We start from the raw sequence: 22,421 nt of genomic DNA, 5'->3' as shown, positions 1-22,421 counted from the left end.
TGACCTGTAAAACATTCAAATTTTTCCCTTCTTCTTTCTTTTTTCCTTCCCTTCTTTCCTTTATTCTTTCCTTCCTGATATATTAAAGTGTTAAAGATACTGGTGATAGTTTTTTCTCTAGAAATAACAGTCTGGGGGAAGAGTTTATTTATTCTATTTCATCATGATAGTCCTTTACCTTCCCACCCTCCCATATGCAACCATTTAAATGTGTTTCTTGTGCCTTTTTTCTTTGGATGTGTTTTTATGAAAGCACAATGGCTTGTGTGCAAGTACTTTAGATTTATATAAATTATACTGTGTTTTAAGTCTCATTTTTTTTTTTTCCGTTCAGCCCTGTGTTTTAAGGATCCACTATGTTTTTATTTATTTATTTTTTAAATTTATTTTATTGAAGTATAGTTGATTTACAATGTTGTGTTAATTTCTACTGCACAGCAAAGTGATTCAGTTATACGTGTATACACACATTCTTTTTCATATTCTTTTCCATTATGGTTTATCACAGGACATTGAATATAGTTCCCTGTGCTTTACAAGGATCCACTGTGTTTTTAAAATCCGTTCTCGCTTTACTGTGTGTTCATGCGCTCTCCCAAGAGCGGGCAGCAAAAATCACACAGCTGTAAGCATCCTCATGCATTCTCCTTATGCTCTTGTTTGAACATTTCTTTGGGACATGAACCCAGGAGTGCAACTGCTGGCCTTAGAAGTATGTAGAATTAATTTCACTACCCGGTGCCAGATCGCTCTCCAGAATGGCTGCCCCAGCCTCACTCCCATCACAGTCTAACAGGATTCCTTACCCACATCAGGAATTTACCATTTTTGTCTAATGAATGTGAAGTAATAGCTCTTAATTTGCATTTATTTGACTATTCAGCTTCTTGTCACCTGCTTGATACTCTTTTTTTTTTTTTTTCCCCCTGCTTGCTACTCTTTAGGATAGCCTCCTTAGTAAATTGTCTGTTTATTTTCTGGCCTGCCATTGTGTTAGCAGTGGTGTATTTTTTGGTGATTCGCAGCATTACATTGACCAGTTCAGATATCAATCTCTTTTCGGTTTTGGGCTTCACAAGCATCATCTGTTCCATCACCGCTCTGTCAACTTTTCCCATGAAATCCTTTACTGAACAGAAATCCTTAATTTTAATGTAATCATTATTTGGCCCTGTAGTTTCTGCTTCTGAAGTCCTTCCTTGCCTGTAGGGGATGTCAGGTAAGGATTCATTTTTAGTTTTTCTCTGCACAGTGAGCCAGTTTTACCACACCGAAGTCTGGATATCTTTTCCAGTTCTCTTTGTCACATAATATAATGATGTCTTCCATTTCCCTAACCCTTTCGAAATTCATTCATTCCACAAAAGTGTTTGTATAAGTAGAAATGACTCAGAAGGCTAGAAGAATAAGCTTCCTCTCACTGACTAGTAAGAATAACACTCATGAAAACAATGGCAGCACACCCTTATTCTGGCCTTGGAAAGTTTCAGCTGGACTCCAGGTGGAAATAGAGTGTAATTACTGAAAGAAACTATCTGTTGACATTGTCTGTTCTACTAACAGGGAGTTGATAATATCAGCCAGCATGAACTCAGGTCCTGTCCCACTGTATCCTATAGTGATTAGGTTTATCAACCATCTAATCATTTCAGATTTATGAATTATTTACAGGGCATGCTAAACATGCTACCCTAAATTATTCACATCTTAAAAACTGGATAGGCTTCCCTAGTGGCACAGTGGTTAAGAATCAGCCTGCCAAAGCAGGGGACACGGGTTCAAGCCCTGGTCCGGGAAGATCTCACATGCCGCGGAGCAACTAAGCCCGTGCACCACAACTACTGAGCCTGCGCTCTAGAGCCCGCGAGCCACAACTACTGAGCCCACATGCCACAACTACTGAAGCCCGCGTGCCTAGAGCCCGTGCTCTGCAGCAAGAGAAGCCACCACAATGAGAAGCCCGCACACCACAACAAAGAGTAGCCCCTGCTCACCGCAACTAGAGAAAGCCCGCACGCAGCAACGAAGACCCAACGCAGCCAAAAATAAAGAAATTAAATAAATTTAAAAAAAAAAAAAAAACTGGATAGGCATTGGAAAAATTCAAATGTATGTAAATGAAAGAGAAGGAAACACAGAGACTTGTATTTTTTTCCCCAGTAATCTCTGAGTGTCTGAAATGTCCTTAGCACTCTGCACGCTGCCTTGAACAGAGTACTAAGTAAATAAATCATATGCTTTGAACTGTTATATTAGTTTGACTAATAGTTAAAATAGGGAGGGAAAATGAACTCAGCCCTTATTTTCAGTTCTCTTATTGAATCCTGACAATAAGAAAGCAATATTTATCATCTTACTATTAACCAAATGCATACTGCTCTTTGCTGAGTATTCTTGTACATACATGGCCTAATTTAATCTTTGCAACAATCCCGTGAAGTAGGTGTCAGTTTCAAGTACTGCAGTTCCTGTTTGTTTTCATTGATACCGGTTTTCTTCATTATAAGCTATCATCACCTTAGTATAGTGAATTTTCTATATATATTTGCATATATATGTTTTTGTATATATTTGCAAGGCCAAATACTACACTTTCATCCCTCTTCCTAGGAGCCAAATATTAATGAAGACAGTGTTAAGCCTCTGTATCAACATGGATATAATCTACCAATTTTTTGATGATTACTCCTAATTTGACAGATTATTAGCCGTCATTTCCATTCAGCATCTATATGGGTTCTCAAATGTTACAAATTCTTACAGTCGCCTTCTAACATCCCTGGCACGTTAAATGTTTTTGGTTTTTATTTTTAAAGAAATAAAATTCTACAACCAGAAAAGGAAAAAGTCAAATCCCCTTAGCACAGTTTCAGAAATCACAGTCACTGACTCACCCCTTATTGTTCTTTTTAAATTTCCCCCAGTGGTTTAGGTTTATTAAAAGCCTGATCTTACATTAGAAACAAGAGTATTTTTATTGAAATGTATCTCTGTGCCCTGACAAAGTCACTCCTCTCTGTAAGAGTCCTTCTTCTCTCCAGCCTTGTTTATCCCATCAGACATTCCTGCCAGAAGCAGCCCTGTTTACATAACTGCCCTCGTGGGATGGAATATTTTACTGAGCGCAGCCCTGCACTCACACCACAGCCTGTTTAACATGGAACAGGGACAGACCTGAAAGGCACTAGAGAATGCTCAATAAGCTCGAGCTGCAGCGAATAAAAGTGGAGGCATTTGGATGAAAATGAAGCTTTGCAAGAAGGGAGCAAGAGCTGGGACGTGTTGTCAGCAAAGACCAAAGCAAACAAAAGAAGAGAGAGTAGTTCTTTGGTGAAGGGGTGGAGGGGGAAACCTTCCGATGGTTCTGGGGTGCCGGACATAGGTATGTATTTACCGTCTGAAAGCATGCCATTCATGAAACCCTTGAACAGAAATGGAGCCATAGGTCTCAGAGCCACAGCCTGGCTATTGCTTCTCCATTTCTTTAATTAAAAGAAAAAGATTTAACAGCAACGAGGGGCTCTTTGTCATGTAGGGCCTTTTCCTTTTACTAGAGTTTCTGTTTTTTACTGCAATTTTGACTGATTGCTAATAAGCGTAGGACTCTCATCCACAGCACTGTGGTCACAAACATTAGAGTAATTGTGTTTTGAGTGTGAGACATTCTAACTGGAATTGCTCTGCGTTGAGCAAAGGGTACAGTAGGCAGCTTGTCGTAGAGAAGATAACCTTGGCCATCTCCCATTCTTTGTCTTTCTCTCCCAGAACCAGGTGGCAGAGCTGGAGCAGCTAAGCCCTGAATCCACATCTTCCGCATTTCTTTCTCCTCTCTTCCTCCCAGCTACCTGGCTACCAGTTGTGCCACTTCTTTAAATTTAGACTGCTTCGTAATGGCTCCTCCTCTTCTGGAGTTTTGCCCAGATTAATACAAGAAGGAGCTAACACTGTTCTCCTAACCAGTACCACGTTCCAAAGAGTATCGTGATGACATTCCTTTTCATTCGTGACAGGTACATCTTTGTCACATTTGACTTCTCTGTGATGTTCAGTGAGCCCTTATCATGTGCCTCGCATCAAGTGAAGCCCTTTATGTAAGTGTAATCATCTCAATAGCTGATGTTAGTGTTATCGCCCTTGCATTATGGAACTAGGAGACACACGGAGGTGTAGGAGGTTATGACTTAACCAAAGTTGCCCAGTGGGAGGGAGAGCCAGGATTTCAACTCCAGAAGTTCATACGCTTAACTGCCGTGTGAAGACGTAGAGGCAAAATGATAACCAATGAGTACGTGCTAAGCCATGAGAACAGAGCATGCCTGGCTCCAGGAGTGCCATACCTCAGCTCTGCTCTTGTATCGACTGCAACTCTTTATAAAGAGTTGCCTTGCTGGTATGTGTGTATATATGTATATATGCATGTATATGTGTGTGTATATATGTACATATGCATGTATATGTGTATGTATGTATGTATTTATATACTCTTTATTTCAGAGTAGTTTTAGTTCCAGAGCAAAATTGAAGGGGAAGGTACAGAGATTTCCCATATACCCCCTCCCCCTACACAGACACAGCCTCCCCCGTATCACCATCCACCACCAGAGTGGTACCTTTGTTAGAACTGATGAACCTCCATGGACACATCATTATCACCCAAAGGCCGTAGTTTACATAACAGTTCACTTTCGGTGTTGCACATTCTGTGTGTTCAGACAACTGTATAGTGACATGTAGCCACCATTATAGAATCATACACAATAGTTTCACTGCCCTAAAAATCCTCTTCTCTGCCTACCCATCTCTCCCTCTCCACTAATCCCTGAAAACCACTGATCTTTTTACTGTCTCCATAGTTTTGCCTTTTCCAGAGTGTCATATAGTTGGAATGATACAGTCTGGAGCCTTTTCAAATTGGCTTCTTTTGCTTAGTAATAAGCATTCAAGTTTCCTCTACATCTTTTTTATGGCTTGATTGCCTCGCTTTTTGTAGCTAAAGAATTTGATGAAAATGTACCCCTAACCCTTACAGAAATGCAATTTAGGACCTCTACAATATGTTTTCATTTAGTGTCTTTGCTAGCTTTTCCATCTTTAAGTCCATGCACTAAGCCAAGGTGGGTGTTAAAATTTGGATGGTTCTCCCCACCCCCCTTTGATTATGCCGAGTATGCTCTACATCAGAGTTTTAAGAAACCATTCGTGTTTCTCTACATGGAGTTTTAATCAGTTCAGTTTTGGCCTGAAGGTTCAAAACTAAATCCCTTATAATCAAGGCACTTTTTTTTCCTAATGAAAACCACAGCTTGAGCAGCTGCTTGTATTATTGTCTCTCCTCTGTGGTCCCACTGGTGTGTGGGAGTTTACTGTTGGGCTGTGGAAAAGGGAGCAAATGAGAATCCAAGAAAGGGGTCATGTTTCAATAGAGGAATAATGGTGGAATGTTAAAATCCTTGAGTGTTTTCCTCACCCTCCCCACACTTTGGACATGCAGTTTGGCTCTCTTTTTCCTTTTTAAATACTTCCATAAGGCATGGAAGAGAAGCATATATCATATGAACCATAGTATTGAAAACTCTTAGACCTCAACTTTGATTCTATACAGAATACCTTCATTTTTGCCTGTAGTGGTAAAATGACAACATAGCTTTAAAGTCTGTCTGTGTCGTGTACGTCCATATTTTGTCCATCTGCGTTGGTGTGGTCTTCCTCTCCTTTGTCTGTGTTGAAATTGTGTTTATCTGTGTGTAATGTTTTTTTCTTGCATCAATTTCTGTCTCGTTTTCTTTTTAAAATTTGTTTCCACGTCTCCTTTTCGCCTCATTTTCCCTGCTTCCCATTTTCTCTTAACCTTTGTTTTCCCCTTCATTTTTTTGTACTATGTGATTTTAAGTTCTACAAATAAAAATTGAAGTTTTACTTTTGCTGTTTGTAACTTTTTATGTAACTTTTTTATGTAGATAAATAGATCATTTTCTATTTCTCCAAAAGGATCCTGCCTCAAATAAAATTGCTTTTTACTTATTAGAACCTTGATTTTTTTTTTTTTAATGTGGGTTTTTGATCCTTAATAAAAGCAGCTGCTTCATCCCAGCGACTAGTTCCAGTGCCAGAGATTAGAAAGACTAGCTGGGTTCTGTTCCCACCGAATGGGTGAATTATTGGTGACACTGTGTACCTTCCATGCTCCAGTGACCCTAAGTTACCCTGAAGTGAAGATAGGTTTTATCATATAACCAATTGCCGGGGTCATTGTGGGGATTAAACAAGACCATCTGAATAGCCCTCCACACTATCAAAGAAGAATTCGTTGCATATGTAAATAGTAAATGACCCTTCTTCCTACTGACTTTGGGGAATTTTTTCAGTAACCTACAAGGCACAGTCAGCTCCTCTCCCTGTCAGCCTCATCCTGAGGAGGGAGGTATTCGTGGCTTGGGGAAGCAGCATAGTAAAAGTGGGCTTAGGATGAGAACGCATGAGTGACAGTCCTGGGCTTGCTATTGACTTGCTGTGACCAAAGACACATTCCTTAATCTCTGCCAGCTTCAGTTTCCTCGTGGGTAAAGTCTCTAATAATCCCCGCCCACCACTGTGGATTGTTGAGTGAGGTAATGTGTGTGTGAACACCTTTCGATTCAAAGCAGGCTCTCTGTGGAGTCATCCTGACATGGCTCCGGTCCAGGGGCTCAGACTCCTTTTTCTTTTCTATTTTGTCTTTCCACATTCTATCGAGTCTCTTTCTTAAGAAGCTGGTCACTTGGTATGTGATTCTCTCTTCTAATTCTTTGTCAGTGCTGCCATTTAACATGTTCTGGCCTTCGGAGTCAGGCAAGACCTACCATCATCCGTTACCACGTTTAGATGGAATACCTGTGGTAGAGGCCAGAAGTAGAGGGAGCTCGGCTATGTCCAGGCAGAAGGCTGTCAGCAGTGTAGGTCTTAAATGAGCTTGCTCATAAGCTTAGGCTAAAAGCTGTAAATGGAGGCCTCCCACTTAAAGTCATCCTTTCAATTTGAGGGAAAAGGAAGCACCCCAAGAGCCTAGACTTCCCACCTAAATTTCTCAAATATTTCCTGACTGATACCTGCCCACTCACATATGGCATCATGTCAATCAGTATTGTGTTAAGCCCTGGTCAAACCACAGCCACTCCCTCCTGTCTCGTAGAAACCCAGGGTAGTCCCTGGGTTAGAGGAGACTTTTTTATTTGAGTGAATCGTTAAAAACTATTAATAATTAGATGCATTTACATAAAAAAAAATCCAGATTTCCTGCCTCTGGAAATCAGCAGGTGCTGGAGCTCTGAGGTGGCCATCTCCACCTTTTTACTAATTTTACTAATTCACAGTTTCTCTGGTCATGTAAATATTTGATTTTGGTACTCTGGAAAAAATACATACGTATTATATATATTTACATACACATATATATATGTATTTCTCCTGCTCTAAACACCTGTTCTTCAAAGCAAGCATTTAGTAAGTTTCTAGTAGGGACTCAAACTGAGCTGTCAGAGAAGCAGAAGACATGATTCCTGCTGTCAGGGTGCTTGTGGTCTAAGAGAACAATACAAAAACAGGTGAAATAAGTAGGGAATAGTTAAACGACCGCCGGTGATAAATATGAACAAAGATCAGCATGGGCTGAGGTTTTGAGGGAGAGCTTCATGGATGACATGGGACTTGAGCTCATACTTAAATGCATTCCCTCATTCAGCTGTTATTTATTAAGTACCTACTATGTGTCTTGCACAGTATTGGGCACCGGGAATAAATAGGTGATTGACACACCCCCTGCTTTCTTTAGAGAGTTTACTGTTTAGTTTACAAAGACATGTAAACAAATGAGAATGATAAAATTTACATGCTCGGATAAAGATCTATAGACAATGAGATCACAAAAGAGTGCGGCCAGGTATAACCTGAGCTAAGAAGATTTTTTATAGAGTAGGTGAAGAGTGAATTGGTTTTGGATGAATAGCTTGGCCAAACCTGGGAACAGAGAAAAGGCATTCCAGATCTTGAGTTCGGTATAAGAAGAAGTATAATTCACTGTGGATGGATCTAGATGGATTTTAGCATAATGAGAAGAAAGTAAGGGTCAGATCTTGGAGGCCCTATATATTCTCTCTATAAAGTTAAATTTTACAGGAGGTGGAAGGCCTCCAAAGTCTTTTAATCAGAGGGTAGAAGGGCATACACTCCCGCCCCCAGTCTGTCCTCCACTGCCTCCACCCTGCCCCTCCCCAGAGGCTGACCAGTAGGGCCAAATCAGCAGACTCTCATGCCCTTTGATTTCCAGCTAAGTTCAGCCATTGGATAGATAGCCCCAGCAGATGGGCGGGTCAAGAGAGGAAGCTGGTTAAGGTCTTTATATTCTCCAGCTTCATGGCTCCCTTGAAGGATCGCCTGGGAACAGCTGCTTCTCCCCTTCTCAGTCAGGGCAGCTTTATTTACATAACGTTCTCCTTCCTGTAACTAGTCCCTCACCCTGGCACCACAGGCCTATGGTGGTGACCTCTTCTCTGATACTGTCCCTAGCTTCTCACTCTGCTTCCCCTGCAGCCCACCCACACCATCATCAATGACCCTGTTGTAAATAAATCCTCTGCAAATTATCCTCATTTGAAATATGATTCAATTTTAATTTTAAGCACTAGTGGAAAGAATAGTTTTCTGGAATGCAAGTCAAGGGGTAAAGCAATCAACTGGTAAAACTGGCCAAAGTGAGAGATGCTGTAGTTTGTTCAGGAAAGGGAATGGAGTTGAATTGACACCAGGTGAACTTGAGGGATTAGGGAAAGGGAGGGGTCAAGGATGACCACCCGGGGTTCTGACTTGGGAGGCTGCTTGATTCAGAAAGTAGAAAGATGAGTTCGGTTTTGCACGTGTTGATTTTGAGAGACATCTTTGTGGAAGAAGTGTTGGAGATATGCACCAGGTATTGGGTAGACCAATGTGGAATTCAGGAGAGATCTGGCTGGAGGGAATGTTGGTGTGCTGTCAGCTTATAGGTGGTCCTTGAAGCCAAGGTGATAGAGGGGGTCCCCCAGGAGAGCTGAGAGAGTGGGAGAAGGAAGACAGTCATGCACAGAACTTACAGCGGCACTAAAAGGATCCAGAGTTTTGCACAAACTGAGAAAAGAACAGGAGCACAGGCAAAGGGGAGAGAAGGAGTTTGGTTGCACAGGTGGTGGGGGAAACGTTTACAGAAGCTGAGTGGAGCCAGATCATGGAGGGACGTGAAAGCTAAGGCAGAGCAGCCTGGTCCGGGTGGGTAGAAATTAAAAAGCTATTATACGTTCATCTATTTCTTCATTTATTCTACAAATGTGTATTGAACACTTAGGTTCTTGAGTGAAATGAAATCCATTCAGGTTGTGTTTCAAGTTGAGTAAAGTGTTGGTGGAAAGGCAGAGATGGAGAGAGCCTGAAGCTCTGAAGCAGTAATATCATTATGAAGTGATAAGGATTGAAACCAAAGTAGTAGCAGTGAGTGCTGAGGGCAAAGAGATTTCAAGGAAAGAAAGGGCAAGACATGGGGAAAAGTGAGTACAGAAGAAGAAAGATGATGACCCCGAGATTCCCACCATTACATGTTAGCAAGCATGTGCAAATCTGAAACCTTTTTAGGTTCCATCATGCTTATGATAATTGTGTCCCAGAAAATTTCTGATCATTCTGAAGAAGCAACTGACCAACTAAATGCAATGAAAAATGCAATTTTCCCATTTTTCAACAAGTAGGGAAAACATTTGCATGGTGTGAAATAGCTTGGCTGGTTAGAACATGGGTCCCAGAATGATTCGGTTTTAATCCAGGTCTAGTTAAGTTCAAGGATGGAGTTTCAGAATTGAAAGCAGTGGTCTGACCACATGTTTTATGGAGATGAGAAATAAATAGAAATACCCACAGATAGTTTATGATAGAATTCATTATTTTTTTGGTTAATGATTTCTTCCTGTTCTTTGGCTTTAATTCCTATTGTCTGTTGGTTATAAGTTTGGAGCCTTTGTGCTGAGATTTGTTCTTTACCTTTCTCTTTATTCCAATTTCACTTCCACTCCCCTCCCTCCCCCCCCCAAAAAAATTATAATTTAGGAACTAACTAAAAGTGATAACTGGGAATCAGACTGTAGAATAGGAAATGTAATTCCTATTTGTGTTTTTATTTTTTTAATTATGCTTAAGATCATTAGAAATTTCAAAAATTGGTAATAAGAAACTGAACAGAATATGAAATATAAATTACTTAATTATTATAAAAATAATTATATCTACCTTTATAATAAGAAAAATGCAATAAAAATCTCAATGAAATACTGTTTTTTACCTGTCAGATTGGCAATGATAATAGGAAATGAGGAAACACATTAGCAGTGGGAGTATAAGTGGACATATACTCTGTGAAGGTTAGTTTGGCAATATCTATCAAAAGTAAAAATGGACTTACCTTTTGGCCCAGCAGTTCCACACGTAGGTATTTTCCTGCCAATGTACTTGCATTAAGGACCCAAAGCCTTCAGTACAAGGTTATCAACTTCAGCATCAATGTGGTAAAAGATTGGAATAAATCCAAATGTCCATCAATAGGAGACTGGTTAAATTAGTTATGGTATTTGCACGGGGTAGAATATTGTGTACCTCTTAAAAAGAATGAGACAGATTTTTATGGAATGATAAAAGAACCGTACAGAATCCTACCATTTGTTTGGAAAAGAGTGGCATTATGTGTGCCGATGGACTGTATTAGATACCATCTCTGGACCCAGATGTACAGGAGAATGACAGCACTGCGTCTGGAAGGAGATCTGAGGATAAGATTGTGAAAGAGACTGACTTTTTACCCTATACCCTCTGGTACTGTTTGAATTTTTTGGCAGTTACACATATTAAGTAAATCTTTAAAACTCTTCACATTACTCAAGAAAAGGGACGCTAGGTGGTTCACCAACACCAATAGTATTGGTGAAAGGTTTAGGTAAATGAGTTTTCATACCTTGTTGGTAGAAGTGTGAACATTTACATACACTTTTTAGAAGGCAGTGTGTTGGTTGGTGCAGTTCAAAATAACAAGATGCATCTCTTCAATCCTACTTTTACATTTCAATCCTATAGAAACTCCAGCCTGCTTGCATCCATAAAGTTAAAAATACAAGAGCACTTGTAAAGTTAAAGCTTGAGCGTAAGTGTAGATTCCTGCCCATGTTTATTTACTTCTTGAAAAATGGCAGTCGGTTTGTTGTTTCTGTCACTTGAGAATCCTCATTTATTCACATCTGGAAATGGCCCAGTGGTTTTAAGGTCCAGTTATTTAAACCATTTAGAATGTATTTCATTTGCACAACCGACTTGAAACCATCTAACTTTCATGTTGGTGGCCTGTCTCCAAAAAAGGTAAGAGAAGAAAAGTAAGCATTCATTCATTCATAAGTGCCTGCTTGATGCCCTGTGTGATACAACACTGGGCACCACGCCAAATCACACCGTCCTGGTTGTGGCGTTTTCAACATTCTGGGATGCTTTTCTTAACCATTTTTGTTCATTTTAGCCATTCTTGGGTTGCTTTGGTGTTCCAGTGCCATTTTCGTTGCTTTCTTTTCTAGTTTATAATCTTGCGCCGGTCTCTGCGACGTTTTCCTGCTCCCAGCAGGGAGGGAAATGCTGGTGGAATGTCGTCGTTCACTTGAGTTACGGGCCCACAGATGGATCGTAGAGGTTTCGGCTCTTGTTTCGTTTTATTTACACGCAGGAAGTCAGCCACGGGGCTGAAGGGAAGGCGAACGGTAAAACCAGAGCTGTGAAAGGAGATTTACCACAGGCCGTGCTCATCACCAGGCGTGATAGGGACCAGGGAGGCATGAATCGTGGGGAGCCCCGCCTTCCCAGTAGCACGGGACTTAACTTCTCACTGCCTGTTGACCGTAACTTCCCAGCCAGTAGCAAACGGGACAGAACTGAATTTGACTACCTCTGACTCTCTCTGTTATCTCTACGCATCTCAGCATCGTTGCTCTCTCTTCTTAATTAGCAAAATTTGTTTCCGTTTTTCATTTCTGACAAGTGACCCTTTTTCCCTCTAAGTAAAGGAGAGCGTGTGGTCCTATTCGGTCCAGTTCAGCATCATACAGGTGCTCGAAACTTAAGACGCCTCACGTAGGACTTCGGGCCTCTTACCTGTCTGTGCTTCATGTATCATCTCTATCGAGGTGAATCACTGTGATTATCTTGAGGAACACACACCAAAAAATGGATATTTTCTGGATGACAGTTATGCCCTGTCAGCAGGTTAATTATGCAATATAGTTTTAGAAGCACATCGTGAAAACGGTGCACTAATAGAACCAATCTTTGCTTTTTACATGTTACCTTCAATTTCTTTAACCTGTCATCGACGATCGTGGTGTTGGATTCGTTCCTGGGAATTTCAGGGTCCTGCTGACAGAACGGCTCTCACAGTGGAGATGGTTTATGAAATTAACAAAACCGTTGAAAGACAATGCAGTTTCCTCCCTCTCCGGGAACAGGGTTTTGACGGTAACATCTCAGAACAGATGTTTCGGCGATCTCCAAATGTTTTCACTTGGTGGCACAAAGACTCTGTTATTCATGAAATGGTCCGTTAAAAAAATTAGTTCCTCCGTGTGGGGATTGTGGGAAGATGTGTTGTGTAAATTGATTTCACATTTTGGCAGGAACCCGGCTCTTAACTCTTTAAATTGGCTCCAGGATTTGACTCTGACAAGTTCCGACTTCCAGGCTACAGCAGTCGCAGGGAACAGAGCAACACAGAGGCCTAGCATCTTTCCCAGAGAACTTCAACTTGACTCATCTGAGAGGGTCCTATTCTTTTATAGGAGAATAGAAGCCGTAAAATGCAGTGAGAGGAGGTGGGCACGTTTGCTTTTCATTTGCATTATTCTCCTAATACAATCCGCATGTGCAGCTTAACACATCTTGATTTTAGACTCATTTAAAGGGAAAACTGCCATTCTAAGATGAACATGGGCCAGCTTAGGGTGTAGTTTCAACTACCTTACAAGAGACCTCAGGATAACTACTTAGGAGTGTTGGTCATTTTCATTTCTGATGTCCTGTCTGATGTCTTTCATTTCTTGATGTCTCCCTGCAGGACAGAGGTCAGCAAACCGTGTGGCCTCAGGGCCAAATCTGACCTGCTGCTTGTTTTTGTAAAGTTTGATTGGAACACAGATGTTGTAATTCGTTTACATATCGTCTGTGGCTGCTTTTGAGATACTTCGCTGGAGTTGAAGAGTTGTTAACAGAGGCCATTTAGCCCACGAAACCTAAAATATTTACAGAACAAGTTTGCCAACCCCTGAAATAGGAAGTTGCGTGTATCCCATGACCTGGTATTTAAAACATTACATTAAAACATTTGATATATTTAGATTTTAAAGGTATTTGTGGGGTGTAAGAAGTATAAAATATTTATTTGGTTTTAGACCATTAAACATATGACAAGGAAATGTTTAAAATAATAATATATGTACACAAAGAAACATATGAACTGAAATCTTACAGGACAATATAAAGAAGCTATATGGAAAAGAGGAGACAGAAGTTAACGGATGATATTGGATATTCAATAAACAGTTAAAAGAATGAATGAGAGGAATCAACTTTTCTGATGTACAGTATGTTCAGATGTGAAAACATTTGGTCATATTTAGCTGCTACTTTGTTTTTATTCTCATTCTTTCATCTGTGTATGTTCATCATTCTGAGAATAGATTCTGGTCAGTGCTCCCATGCGCGTGCTTCTGAGGTCTTCCCTGTCCATCTTTCCTGAGATGACAAACACAGGTGAGACTAGAAGGTTAGAATTTATACAGCTCTACTATTAACATCACAGCCACACCAGATAGGATTATTCATTGGGTTCATATGCCAGAATATATTTGAGGCTGCCAACAGTAAGAGATCTCAGACACAAGAGAAAAATAACTGAAGAATGCTTGAAGAACGAGCGCCCACATTGAAAGAGAAGAAAAACGGTGTTAAGGGGATAGAGGTGATTTATATCAAGAAACCCAGGCTCTGTTCTTTGAACCAGAATATCCGCGATCACGACAAACAGAGCAAGGAGAGGAAAATATAAGCGTTCTGAAGCTGTTATTTCATGAGATGAAACATCCTATTTTGTCAGGAGGTCTTCCATCACATGATCTTTTTTAAGGACGTGAACAGTACCTGCAGCCAGTCTTAAGAGAAGGCAGAGATGTTCTATACCCACATGGATATAGCAACCACTAACCACGCAGGCTGTTGAGTGCTTGTGATGAGGGTAGTGTGAACAGAGGTGTGCCACAAGTGTAAAACCTACATGGGATTTAAAAGACTTAATGTGGAAAAAATTTAGTTAATGATTCTTATATTGAATTTAGATGTATTGGTTTAGATAAAACCGTATTACGACAATAAATTTCACCTCTTTTTACTTTTTTAATGTGGCCATCGTAAAACATAATTGCATGTGTGGCTTGCATTGTATTTCTATGAGGCAGCACTATTCTGTAGGGTAATGTCTCATTTGATGTGAAAGTGTTAGGATTTGGTGACACATCCTTGACTTGTGAATGCCTTTCTGAAGGGACAGAATGGAATTTAGTATAGGCATGTAGCTTTCGGGTAATCTGTTAGCTCAGAGATTGTACATCTACAGACCACTTGGCATGCATACAGATCCCCCTGCCCCCTGCCTTAGGAAAATATTTCTAAAATATTAATCAAAATTTTTAAATAAGTTAAACTATTTCATGCTCGTGGAAAGATAATTTGTAGACTTTCATAAACTATACTTGGTTTAGTGATGGTAGCTTGACTTGGCTCAGGTTCCAAATCTACAATTTGTTTTGTTATTCTGCTAACAAATTAGAAAATATAAATTACAGTTGCAGGTAATTGGAATTGTTGGCAAATATCTGATGTCTCTCTCAGATGATTCTGGGTATTCCCACCAAATGGACCTATAAATTTGAACTCTTGCTCACTGGTGACTACTTTTTTCCCCTTGTGTATTACATCCTGATGCTGAAAGATTGTTTCATCCTGGAAGATAGTTGCAGTTGCTTATCTAATCTATTCTTTGGTTGGATTGGTCCCTGAAAAATATGTCTTGAGGTTCTGTACATTATTCAGATTTGAATGATTTTTAAGTACACCATTGCTTTCTTTCTCTGTTGAGTGAAAACATTCATCTGTAGTTCAGAAACAAACCTTGTGTATAGTATTGTAGTTCACCTTTATTTATAACTTTGAAAGCCTGCAATTACTTATGCATTGCTTCATTGTTTGCCAATTCCAGGACTATATTTAGTACACATTTATTAAGTACCTATTGCATGCAAGGCATTGTGCTTCCCTGACTTTAGACATGTTGAATTTGGTGCTAATGGGACTTCCAAGAATAAATATCCAACAGGCCCTTAGATGTCTCTAGAAGTGAAAAGAAATGTAGACTATGTCAAATATATTTATTATATATTCGTACAGTCGTTTGTACAAGAAAAATTCAAATGTTTAACTTCACTGATCTTCAAAGAGATGCAGATTAATACAGGAAAGAGATGCTTTTTAATATGCATTGAATTGTCTAATTGAAAAAATACTCAGCACTGGCAAGATTGTGCCCCAACTAGGAGTCATGTAGCCTATTCATAGAAATATAAATTAGTTTTGGTATTTTGGAAAAAAATATGGCCGTGCATGGTAAACATAAGGAATTGTGTATTATTATTTGATTTAATAACCTCACGCTAGAAGATTTATCCCCAAAATGTGAGCCAGAAGACAAAAGAAAATCTCTTTGCATCTTGAGAAGAGGGAAGGGAGCCGAGAGCTGCTGAATGGCTACTTGTGCTGAGTACTTTGCATCAGCTCACTTAATCCCCACAGCAGCCCTATGAAGTGTCCCCACTTCACAGGCAAGGAAGCAAGGCTCAGACGGATTAGTAATTTGCCAGTATCATAAAACATGTACATGGCAGAGTTCCCACTTACATTAGGCACCAGCCAAACTCAGACTGACCATGTAAGAATAGAAAAATAGTTAAATCCATTAATAAGTGCTATGCAAGTATTGTAAGTGTCATCACGTGGGGAAATGTAGGAAAATACAGAAAGAAACAGTATAAAACTGTAGATAAACCATAGTTATTAAAAATTTGTACATAGACTAAGTAGAATAATGACAAATGAAAAGTTTAATTTGGCAGAATTTGTTTAAATAAGTAGTATTGAGATTGCCATAATCTTTTTGATTTTTTAAAAATTGTTTTTTATGAAAAAGGTACAATCCAACGTATTTTGTGTTTTCAAATGTGTTGTTCATCCCTCTACATTCTTCTAAAAGGTACAAGAGCTGTTATGTCTAGGTGCATCCTCTGTTTTGTCCTCATCACCTACCCTTTAACTCTTGAAACCGCTTCCATCAAGGTTCATCACTAGCAAAATCCCTACGTCCTTAAACCCTCCTCTGAAATTACTTTCATTTTGTTAAAACCCAAATCTGCATATGCCCTGAAAACACTGCTTCCCTGAAGGCCTCTCAGGTGGTAGCTCTATTTTTTTTTTTGCCCCAGAGTTGAGGGGCTATAAGTGTCTCTGTGGTCTTCTTTGCTACCCTGACCTTCACTGCTCCCTGAAAACTCAGCTGTAAATCTCTTGTCATCAGACAGCATCCCCTGCTCCCCCATCGTTGGTACGTTCACCTACCAAGCCTAGGATTCCTCCCTCATTTCTCCATGGTTCTCACCCCTGGCTCACTGCCGTTCTCCCCAGCAGTGCTTCTCTCCTCACCCTTGGAGATTTCAGTGCTTACCTGTATGATTCATTTGATACCCCTGGCTTCTCAGTTCCTTTAGCTTCTCACCACCACAATGCTTACCTCCCATGGTCGCCCCCTCGACCACAGCATCACCAATAGCTGCATCCCTCCGTGATCTCAGTCGCACACATACCACTCTCTGACCTCTCTCCTCTGCCTGGTTCTCGAGCTCACTGCTCCAGGGCACGGAAATCAACTCCTGCCATCCGTTGATCCCATGATTATTTTCATCCTCTTCCCTCCCTCCCAAGATGTTGGGTCCAGCTCAAGCTCCATGAACTCCCTTGCATACATCCTGCCTGCTTTGTCCCTCTTTCATGTCTCATACTCACTTGGCAGTTGGCTGAATCCAAATCTCTACCTGCTTCACGCCAGCCCCTGTGCGTCAGACATTGGCTAGAGGAAAACACACAACTAGACTGTTTGGTTTCACTTTCAAATGATGACCATTAACCTCAAGTGGGAACTTAGGGCTGCCCACCAGACATATTATGGTATTCATTCTCACTGGACTTTTTACAATCTTCTCCTCTTTCCTTAACCTCCAACACCTCCCCTCTCAACTTTATTCTCAACTGATGCCTTCCTTCCCACTTTTGCTGGAAATACTGAAGCAGTAAGAGGGAGCTTCCCCCAGCTCCCACTGAACCTGCCGCAGATGAACTCCTGTTGAAGGCCAGCGCCTCCACTCTGATGTCCCCCCCATCTCCTCAAGCATGTGCTCCAGTAATCCTGCTTATCATCTGTGCGTCATTCCCATCAGCATCAAACATGCTGGTACTTCTCCCATCGTATTAAGGAAACAAAAGCACTCTCCAGGCCCCATCCCACTTCCTCCCTTTAGCTACTACTCAGTGTCTCTTCTCCCCTCATCGCAGAACTCCCCGAAACATCACCTGCTGTCCATTCTTGTTATTCCCAGCTCTCCTTTCTCAGGCTCTCAGGTTCAATCAAGCTTTGGCCCAGCTATTCCACTGCTCGTATCAAAATCCCCAATGAAATACAAGCTGCTCAATCCAACAGTTCTCAGTCTCGTTTCACAGTCCTGTACGCAGCATTTGACATCATTCCCCCTCCTTCCCCTTGAGGCACTCGAATCACCTGGCTTCTAGAATGTACCACTTCTGGATTTTTCTCTCATTTTCCTGGCCAGTCCTTCGTCTCCCAGAACTCAAACCTTGGACCTCTTCTCGGTCTACACTTGAGACTATGGTTGTCATCATTAAAGTGTCATGGCTTTAAATATCACCCATGTGCCAGTGGCGCCCAGAGTTATTATTTCCAGCCAGACCTTTCTCCTGACCTCCACACTTATGTATCCATCGAAGAGTTTTCGGGATATCTCCGTTTCTATGTCTAATGGACTTAACCTGTCCAGACTGAATTCCTGATCTTACCTCCTCATCTTACCCCTCCAGACCTACCTATCTCAGTTAGTGGCAGCTCCATTCCTCAGCCGCTCAGGCCAGATTCCTCACTGCTTCCAAACCCCGGCCGTCTCATACCTGGATGATTGCAGGGCCCTCCTAACTGGTGTCTGGGCTTCTACGCCTGGCACCTTTACAGTGTGTCCTCAACACGGCAACTAGAATGATTCTTCTGTAACATTGGTTAAATCACCTCTTCTCCACTTAGAGCCCCCCAGGTAGCTCCCCATCGCACTCAAATGAAGAACCACAGTTCTGCAAAGCTGTGGACAATCTAAACCACCTGTTATTTCTCTGACTTTCTTTCTCTTCCTTCTTAGTTTCTACTCACCCCACTCCAGCCACAGCATGCCAGCCCATCCGCCTGAGGGTTTCTGTGTAGACTGTTGCGTGTGCTTAGCATTCTAAGAACTCACTGCCCAGCTACATCAAAGTCACTGTCTCAGCCATGCCTACTCTGGCCGCCCTGCACTCTCCAACCCCCCTCACCCTGTTTTTAATGGCACTTCTCACCTTCTGACATATATTCTACTGATTGATTGTATTTATCCTCTGTCTCCCACTTCAGCATAAGCTTCAGAAGGACAGAGATTTTTATCTGGTCTCTTGATTGATTTATCTCCAGCATCTAGAATGATGCCTCCACCTAATAGATGCTTTAAGGCAAATGTGTTGAAAGTATGAGAGTTTCCCTATTTCTGCCTGACGCCCCGTGGACGCATGCAGAGAGATCTGCCTCATGATAGCTTTTCATTCCTTTTCAAGTTTCTCAAGTGTTGCATTGTAAACAGTGTTCAGAAGATGACCACGACGAAACATGGCGTCATGGACTTGATTGTATATGGTCTTTTATTCTAAACCGAAAGCAGCTCCTCTAGAATGTGGTAGCAGTATCACAAATACCAAAAACGTCCAAGCAGCATAATAGAGCCTTGACATTTTTAGGAATATGTTCAGAGTTCTTCAGAAATCCCCCAAATTATGGATACTTTGGTAGTATATTCTACTCTCGTGAATTTCACACATGGTAGTAAAAAGGAAAGATGGAAGCTACGTGCTGCTCCAGATGCCGAGTGGCTCACTCGCTGCAAGGGGGCTGCTCCCAGCCCCCGCCCCAGGCCCCTTGGTCTCAAGCCCAACGCGTGTGCCGCAGCCAAACTATATAATTACAAATTATAGCAGCTCCTGAGCCCTCAGCATCGCCCACGTATTGTTGAAACCAAGGATATCTGTGAAAGCTAAGGGTCCACGTATTATTTTATTCCATTGCACATTTAAAAAATACTAATTTAAAAAAAATCAGTTCCCCCAGGCCACTCGGCCTTGGTTTTAGAATATAATGTATTGGGGCGGGGGGGGGGGGGGCATTATTACAACTAAATGACAGCGTGACTTACTGTTACAAACAACGTGAGCAACCGTTTGTATAACACATTAAGTTTTCAACGTCGAGTTTACATTACAAGTAAGCATCCATCAAATTTGTTATTGATCCTCTGGTAATGAACTCTGAAAGTAAGCAAAAAAAGAAAAAAATATGTTTGCTTTCATTTTTAAGCTGATTTTTAAAGAAATATCCTAGTTCAAGAAAACCTTTTGCCACGGTAACTTTTTCTTTTTTTAAATGATAATGCTCAGAAAGCCTCTGACAGAGAAGAGTGGGAGTAAGGAAAGGGGATGCTGTCGCCACGGTGACAGCTGTCCAGCGTAAACATCTCATATCTCTTCCGTTTATCACGTATTTCAGGGCAATTCAAGCTGCTGGAACAAGACCGAGATATAAAGGAGCCAGTGCAATATTTCAACAGTGTGGAGGAGGTGGCTAAAGCATTTCCTGAACGCGTGTACGTCATGGAGGAAATAACATTCAACGTGAAGGTAGTTCTGAAAGAACCAAAGATTTATCCTCACTAAGATAATTTAGCTTTCAGGTTGCTGTGTACACAGTAAGTGCTCGTCTGTGCCTCTTAGGAGGTTCCATCTTCCTAATGAGTTGGTGTCAACGGCCAAAACTGGTCTTATAAGAACTGTGCTGTAGCAGAGCTGACCCCCACCCCAAAGGCTACTACACTTAGTTAGCATTATCTTTGCCTAGAATAACTGTGAAGGCAGATCAAAAGTATTTTCCTTTTTTAAAATTTGGACTTCATTCCCTAAGATGTAACCATTTTTTGGCCACGTCTTCTGTGAGGCTAGATGCTCTACTTGTAAGAGCAAGCAAAAGGCATATGGTAAATCTAATACCAAACACTTATTGAGAGAAAGAGGGACTTCCAGAGCATGCCCTGACATCAGCATGTATTCACTCGGTCTATATCAGTCTACAAAGGAGGGAAAATTGATGTGTCGAATGTTGCCCAATAGGTACTTATTGATCCTTGTTCGTCAGAGGAAAGCTGAATAGTGTTTACTGTGCTGTGTTGGTTTTGCATTCTTAAAGGAACAGTTCTGTCCCCTCCTACACAGTGAACGAGCTCCTCGATGAGAGTCTGGTTAGAGGAGGGGCTAACCAGAGAAGCGATGCCACCAACCAGGTCCAGCCTTGTTTCAGCCTGCAAACCCACTGCACTTTCTTCAGCCACATCCACGATTACACTGACTCATCTGAGAAAGTGTTCACATTGAAAGGATTTTCTGTTTAACCTCATTTCAGCAGGAAGTCCAACTGAGTCAGTGTTCTCTGAATATTTCAAGATTTAGGGGGCAGATGCCGGTTTCCTGGAAATCCACTCTATGTGAAAAACAGACTACATGGTATCTTGGCCCAAGAACGCAAGTGTCTTTACAGGTGGGTCACTCCACCCACACTCCCAGGAAGGGGAGAGATGCCCAAGACAGCTTCCTTAGTGGAGAAGTGTCCCATTGAATTGGCTAAGTCATTCTTTCCTCCAGTTCTAAAACACAGCTGCCATAATCTACTTCCTTTAGTTTTATTATTAAAATGATTTTGTATTTAGTAAAGTTCTTTACTAACCAAATTATGCTTATGTTCAGAATATTTATAATTTTTAACTCCTTCAGTGGCCCGGGCTGTGAGTCATCAAGACAGCTCGTATTTGTTTACATTGAAGATGTGTGAGAAAGTGTTCATTTTTAAACTTGCCAAGATTCGTTGGCCAGAAGTTAATCAAATCCTATTTCATTAGTGTCTTGATTTGATTTAAATCTCTCCTTAAAACTTACATTTAGAATTAACTAAATGAAAAAAATTTTGTTTAGAAAGCAAAGGTAATACTGCAAAACTCTCTTCTGAAACATTTCGTTCGCTGATAAATGATGAGAAATCAAGCATAAAATTTTTTTATGATTTTTTAAATTTCCTCAAGTATTATCATCTAATATTCAGTCTTTGGTGGCATATTGTTTACATGAAAGACTTTTAAAAGATGCCTCTAAGAGCTGTTTGTTTGTGAATTTGTATTGAACCAGCAATGAATGAAAAAATAATACTGAAACTAATACATTCTGATAGGGGTTTTTTTTCCCCACAGAATACCATTATTGGCTATATTGATTCAAATGTATATAATAGAGATGTCATTTAAAAGTTTAGCACAACAGTGTGAATGTACTTAACACTACTGACCTGTATACTTAAAAACGGTTAAGATGGTAAATTTCATGTTACGTATATTTTACCACAATTTTTTTAAAAAGCAAAATAAAAAAAGTCAGTTGGACTCCCCACTGAAACGAGGCCAAACAGAAAATCCTTTCAATCTGAACACTTTTTAAAATATGTCAGTGTAATTGTGGATATTACAGATAAGTGTATGGAGTAGAAGCTTATAGCATCCATAGAGCTGGTTGGATTTGGGTTGAGTTCTGTGCTATACATACATAAATATTTAATACCTCTAGTCTATCACTCATAAAGTTGTAAGATGTCATCACATCCAGCCTGCGCTAATCATTAAGACCTCTTTCAATTCTATTCCAAGAAGACTCGATAAAGGAACCTCAAGAAATTTACATAGGGATATACACAAAAGTCTGTGTGCTTAGTGAGTAAACACCCACATAAATAAATAAGCCGAGGAGATTTGGGGGAAAGATGCCTGGATACTGCCTGGATTTTAAAAGAAAATGTTGGATGCCATGGTCTTCTTTAAAAATTGATTATAATGTGCATGAACATATATGCA

General features: G+C 40.6%; 1 protein-coding gene across 3 annotated transcripts in view; it reads left to right on the top strand.

Annotated features, from left to right (window-relative positions):
• GAREM1 (GRB2 associated regulator of MAPK1 subtype 1) overlaps positions 1 to 22,421 on the top strand; it is a 215,004-nt gene that overhangs the window by 136,920 nt on the left and 55,663 nt on the right. For all 3 annotated transcript variants that reach the window (XM_068563339.1, XM_068563338.1, XM_068563337.1), the window contains one exon: positions 20,024 to 20,154. In XM_068563339.1, coding sequence (XP_068419440.1) covers positions 20,024 to 20,154 — 131 coding nt within the window. The remainder of the gene's footprint in view (positions 1 to 20,023; positions 20,155 to 22,421) is intronic.

Source organism: Eschrichtius robustus, chromosome 14 (assembly GCF_028021215.1).
Source record: "Eschrichtius robustus isolate mEscRob2 chromosome 14, mEscRob2.pri, whole genome shotgun sequence".
NCBI lineage: Eukaryota > Metazoa > Chordata > Mammalia > Artiodactyla > Eschrichtiidae > Eschrichtius > Eschrichtius robustus.
The sequence above is the reverse complement of the archived record's forward strand: the minus strand, read 5'-3'. Positions and strand labels throughout refer to the sequence as shown.